Here is a 5,903-nt window from a genome sequence, read left to right as displayed (position 1 = left end):
GGAAAGAATCAACAAAAACAGCACAATGAGGCAAATATCATACCACAAGAACAAGGCAAATAGATAACACTGGAGATGACCGTGACTTTGAGTGCAAAGCTCCTGCAAATGGAAAGCTTGCACTATCACCGAGCCGTCTTGTCAAACTTACTGGCCGTCTCGACATGACTAGGACCCGGCAAAGTTCAAGCTACAAAACCTTCAAACCGAAAACAAAAAGAACAACAGAATGGAGTTATCTTTACTTTAAACCTAACTTCCATAAGACCACTTAGAATACCGCTCTTGCTCCTTCACGATAAACAGATTATACTTCGATCAGTTGCCGTTCAAAAAAGACTTAATCTACGCGATTCCAGCATGAAATAGCATAAACGAGCAAAGAGATTTCGCTGTAGGTACTTCTCCCATTCAGCGATACAATAATCATCAATCCCAACAGATTTTTCCAACACAAGGAACCATTTGCAAGCAGGTCCACGAAATAATTATACAAAATCCGAAATCTATTCCACTCTAGCTGAAATTACCAATATTTGGGGAAAAAAACAAAGAACAAATTTCGCGCTAGCTCGATCTCCAATTTCAGCAATATAATAGCTCAATACTAAAACAATGGCACGAATTTTCACACAAAGCGAAACAGATTACCAACAGTCCGAAAAAAAAGAAGCAGAAATGATGTTTACGCAAGACGAAGTCGGATTAGCGGGAAGAAGGATGAAACCCTGGGGAAATTGAAGACGGAGAAGAAGAAAAAGAAAAGAAATCTACCTTAGATCAAGATTATTGAATAGATGATGTATACCAGTCAGATCGTTGGATCTAAGATCTGAGAACCAAGGAAATGCGCCTTTACACAGCTCCTGCTGCTCAGTTGAATCTAGAAGAGGAGGAGAGGAGTTTTTTCACTTTGTCGCATCTATTTCAGATGTACAACACCGAAAACATAACACATAACACATTTTTTCCTGTGAAAAGACGAAATTACCCTTAAGAATTACGATATTTATCGTTCGAAAACAACTTCGTTATTACGATTTCGTAATTAAGTCTAAATATAGTTACAATTGATTCTAAAAAAGGTGGTAAAAAAATTATATATCTTATTTTAGTTGTATATCAGTTATATGTTAGTCATAATAAGATCGCAAAAAATAAAACGAAAAGGATATTTCGTACTTTTCCAACCGAAAAGTGGGTTAAAATTGAATTTTTTTTTTTCGGTGGTGTACACTGAAATAGATGCGACCTAAATGGGTTATTTAGGTGATTTTCCCGGAGGAGAGGTTCTTCGTAGTGTTATTGCCACGAATCGCACTGAATATAGATATATAGTTGTATACTGTGCTGTTCTACGAGCGCGAGTGGCTGTGTGATACGCTGTTCCGAAAACGGCATCGTTTGAAAGAATAATGATGCAATTCGTGCCGTTTCGACCTGGGATATAAACCGAGTACGATACGAGCGGCTTTCGTTATCCAGACTTCGTGCCGTTTTCTGACGAGATAAACAGATTACAAACAGCAATTGCAAGTTTCAAACTGCATGCACTCTTCTCCAGCAAGTGTTCCGTTCAAATCTTTATCCGTACACCTTTTCTAAGGAAAGCTCCATGTATATGTTTTTCCCTTCGCTTTCTCGCATTTTCTCGGCCGTCAAACACTCTGTCTTGTTCAACAAAACGGTGGCGTTTTAGTTTCATGACCTGTAAAGTCTGGCTGCTCTTTTTCCCCAGTTCTGAGAGTTTCCTCTTTCGCATGGGCAAAAAACCCTAAATTAATAACGAAGAAAGACCCCCCAAAAAGGAAGAGCTTAGATGACTGATGAAAAAGGTTCCATGGTTAACCAAGAGCGTGTGTGCCATAGCCGAAACCTCATCTACGCTATTCGACATCAACTGCCACCTTACGGCCCTCACTCGCTCCGGCGAGAACAAACAGGCTTTCCGTCTCTTCGCCGACGTTCACCGCAGCAAAACCCTGAAACCCGACCACTACAGCATCTCCTCAGCTCTCACTGCGGCCGCCCACCTCCGTGATACCATCTTCGGCGGCCAGGTTCACTGCTACGCTATTCGGTCGGGCCTTTTAGGTTACTCTCACGTATTCAACTCGCTCCTCTCGCTCCAGGCGAGTTCCAACGACTCAGTTTGTCTGAAGAAAGTCTTTCAGGAGATAAAGGAACCGGATGTGTATTCCTGGACGACGCTTCTTCGTGCTTGTTTCAAGCTGGGCGATATTGAGTACGCCTGTGAGATGTTCGATAAAATGCCTAGTAGAGATGAAACCGCGGTTTGGAACGCTATGATCACGGGTTGCAATGAAAATGGGCTGTATCAAATGGGTATTGAATTTTTTCAGGAAATGCACAATCTTGGCGTTCGACATGATAATTATAGTTTGGCCAGTGTTTTAAGTGTGTGTTCTTATGGTTACTTAGATCTGGGGGAGCAGGTGCATTCAGTGGTTATCAAATCTGGTCTTTTGGTTCGACCCTCTGTTGTTAATTCTCTAATTACAATGTATTTCAACTGCCAACTTGTTCCGGGTGCTCGTCTGGTTTTTGAAGAAGGGGACGGTTCTGTTCGTGATCAGATCACTTTTAATGTGATGATTGATGGTTTGGCTGGTTTCAAAGGAGAAGAAGCTTTGTTGGTCTTCAGACAAATGCTACAGGTTGGCCTCAGACCAACCAACCTGACCTTTGTTAGCCTTATGGGCTCATGTCCGCCTTCAGCCATTGGTCACCAAATACACGGACTTTCCATCAAGACAGGGTATGAAGGGTGTACTTCTGTTAGAAATTCCGCAATAACGATGTATTCTTCTTTTGGTGATTTGGGTGGAGCCCGTCGACTTTTTGAGTCAATGTTGGAGAAAGATCTGATCACTTGGAATGCGATGATCTCCACATATATTCATTTTGAATTGGTTGACTCTGCAATATTGGTGTATAAGCAAATGCAGAGAGTAGGAATTGAACCAGACGAGTATACTTTTGGGAGTCTTGTAAAGAGCTCGGAAAATGTGGAAGCCCTGGAGACGATTCAAGCATGTGTTTACAAACATGGTCTTGGCTCAATAATCGAACTTTCAAATGCAATGATATCAGCATACTCGAAGCTCGGAGTGATAGGAAAAGCCAATCTGATATTCAGAATGTCCCCAAAGAATATAATATCGTGGAACACGATAATCTCGGGTTTTCTCTACAACGAGCTTCCCTTGCAAGGTTTGGAGCACTTCTCCAATTTGCTAGAAACTGAATTCCTGCCAAGCACATACACCCTGAGCACCCTTCTGAGTATTTGCACAAGCCTTTCGTCGTTGAGGCTCGGAAACCAGGTTCATGCTTACATCTTCAGACACGGGTTCTTCTCTGAGATATCAATAGGCAATGCCCTCATAACCATGTATTCCCAATGTGGGGCTCTACATGGATCCCTAAGAGTATTCGACAAGATGACTGAAAAAGACGTTGTCTCGTGGAATTCTCTGATCTCTGCATACGCGAGGCACGGGGAAGGAGAAAAGGCCGTTATGACATACAAGGCTATGCAAGACGAAGGAAATGCTGATCCTGACCCGGCCACTTTCACTGCAGTCCTCTCAGCTTGCAGCCACGCAGGCTTAGTCAAAGAGGGTATGGGAATATTCAACGTAATGGTGGAAGATTATGGGTTAACACCTCAGGTTGATCATTTTTCGTGCGTAGTCGACCTTCTTGCTCGAGCAGGATACCTCCACGACGCAGAAAACATAGCCACCATCTGCCAAAAGAACAAGATCGGAGCTGGCCCTGATGTATTATGGGCTCTGTACAGCGCTTGTGCAGCTCATGGAGATCTGAAGATGGGGAAAACAGTGGCTAAGTTCCTTATGGAGCAAGAAAAGAACAATCCGTCGCTTTATGTGCTTCTGTCGAACATTTATGCGGCGGCTGGACAGTGGAAAGAGGCAGAAGATGCAAGAGAGTCGATGAAAACGACAGGAGCCATGAAACAGCCAGGGTATAGCTGCATGAGGTTGTAAAAGGTTTTGGTCTTTTTTGGAAGTTTCGCGCAAATTCCGGGTGCGAAACTAGTTGTAAAGTTCATAATAGGGGGATTTTTTTTTTGTTGGTGTCGGTCCAGTTTTGGATTTAATCTATTCAGTAACTTACCATCCACCAAAAAACAATTTTATGAAATGAAATGTTACATACAAAAATTTCGAACAAAGTTAATTGGTGTGAATTCGATAACAATCATAACATTGGGGGTTAAATTGCAATTAAATAATTGTTCTGGGCATAAGAAATGATGCACGTTGGGTTGGGCTCGATAAGAGAAGTGGGCCCGAATAATTGGGGCCCATAAGACGAAGCAGTTGGACTCACCTTGACTCTTAAATTCTTAATTACGCATTTCGTATATTTTTGTCTTTTGTTTTTAAAATTATTTGATTTCCTTTCCTTTACTCTTTTCCCGCGACTGAGCAGAAATGTTCCAAAAAGTTAAAGAAAAAAAATCACTTATACAATTAGGGACACGATCATTCGGATTTCGGTTCCGTTTGTTATTTCGATTTTAGAAATTATAATCTTTTAATTTTTATATTAAATTCAGTTCGATACTATTTCATTTTAATTTCGGACAGTACTAATCTAATATCGTTTTACAAAAAGTTAATGGCTATAACTGTTAATCAATCATTTCTAAGAAATCATAACTATTTAATTTTATTTCAAACCAAATTTGATTATGCGTTAATAGGTTCAAATCAATTCAATCATTCCATTATTAATCAAATTAACCAACTAATCAGAACACAAATAAGAGTGACTTAAAATCTCATAAAATTAATGAATTTAAATTTATAAAATGACAAAAAAAAAATAATTTTTAAATTTATTTCACAACTTATAAAATGTGTCATTAAAAATTTTAAACGTATACGACATTAACTCATAAAACCATTTAAAAAAATATAATGACATATTTTATAAATTTTAAATATAATAATGTATTTTAAAATTTTAAAAATATAAATTTTCATCCTTTTATAACAAATTTTAATAGAATTAATCCACGATGATGCTTGTTGGTAAAATCACTTGTGAGTTCATAAAATTAGAAATCTCCAACATTAAGCCCTGAACAAATGCAGACCCATTCCACAAATCTGGATAACGTTGACCAACTGCCATACCCGCTATCACTCTTTTTACCATTTATTTGGACGATTCGAAGCCCATTTGCAATTGGTAATCCCAGAATCAAATTTAGGACTAAATCACAGCAAGCATGCCCAGCAATGGATTACAAACACAGTTCGAATTTGATTTTTTTAAGTTTTACAAAAATAAATATCAATTAATTATTATATTATATTTGATTCATTTAAACACACTATTCATTAGATTTGATTATATTACTCGATTTTAATTAGAATCTGGTTTTTATTTAAAAAAAATCAAATGTTTTGGATTCGATCCCGAAACGAAAAATCCAGTTCCCTGAAAATTAATATCGTTTCGGAATTCGATTCCCTGAAACCGACTACAAACTATGTTTTTGGAGATGAAAATTATCCTTCGATTCGCCCATATTTCAAAGAAAATACGAAAACTTACGAAGGAGAAAGTAATGGTGAAGAGAGAGAGAGAGAGCTCATATTCTATGGATGGATATAGTGAGTCTGTCAAGCCCAGAAACTGAGCACATCAGAACGAGGAATTATCGTTATAATCATCGCTCTCTCTCTCCCTCCCTCAGATCCAAACACTTGCACCACATCTTTTTAAAAAGAATTTCAGAAAAACAGAGGAGAAAAAGGCTCAGACAAGCACAAAAAACAAAAGTCATCAGAAAAGCAAAACGCGAGGTTCCGCTCGAGGATGTTTCAGCATCGAGAAATGCT

The 5,903-nt window shown here is 38.9% G+C and overlaps 2 protein-coding genes across 4 annotated transcripts in view; one reads left to right on the top strand and one right to left on the bottom strand.

The window, feature by feature from the left end:
• Window positions 1-918, bottom strand: part of LOC104819274 (uncharacterized protein At3g49720-like) — a 2,879-nt gene extending 1,961 nt beyond the window's left edge. The window contains exons 1-2 of one of the 3 annotated variants that reach the window (XM_010549265.1): window positions 775-918; window positions 44-199 (exon numbers count right to left, since the gene is read on the bottom strand). In XM_010549265.1, coding sequence (XP_010547567.1) covers window positions 44-166 — 123 coding nt within the window. In that variant the 5' untranslated portion in view covers window positions 167-199; window positions 775-918. Of the gene's footprint in view, window positions 1-2; window positions 200-774 lie in introns of those variants that run through there. The other 2 variants (XM_010549266.1, XM_010549267.2) reach the window with 2 other exon arrangements.
• A 720-nt stretch (window positions 919-1,638) lies between these two features.
• On the top strand, window positions 1,639-4,165 carry LOC104819273 (pentatricopeptide repeat-containing protein At3g49740). The gene has a single exon (XM_010549264.2). It carries the CDS (start codon window positions 1,827-1,829, stop codon window positions 4,032-4,034), a length of 2,208 nt encoding a protein of 735 aa, XP_010547566.1. The 5' UTR covers window positions 1,639-1,826; the 3' UTR covers window positions 4,035-4,165.
• Window positions 4,166-5,903: the final 1,738 nt, after the last annotated feature.

This window comes from Tarenaya hassleriana, unplaced genomic scaffold (assembly GCF_000463585.1).
Source record: "Tarenaya hassleriana unplaced genomic scaffold, ASM46358v1 Cleome3, whole genome shotgun sequence".
Taxonomy (NCBI): Eukaryota; Viridiplantae; Streptophyta; class Magnoliopsida; order Brassicales; family Cleomaceae; genus Tarenaya; species Tarenaya hassleriana.
The sequence above is the reverse complement of the archived record's forward strand: the minus strand, read 5'-3'. Positions and strand labels throughout refer to the sequence as shown.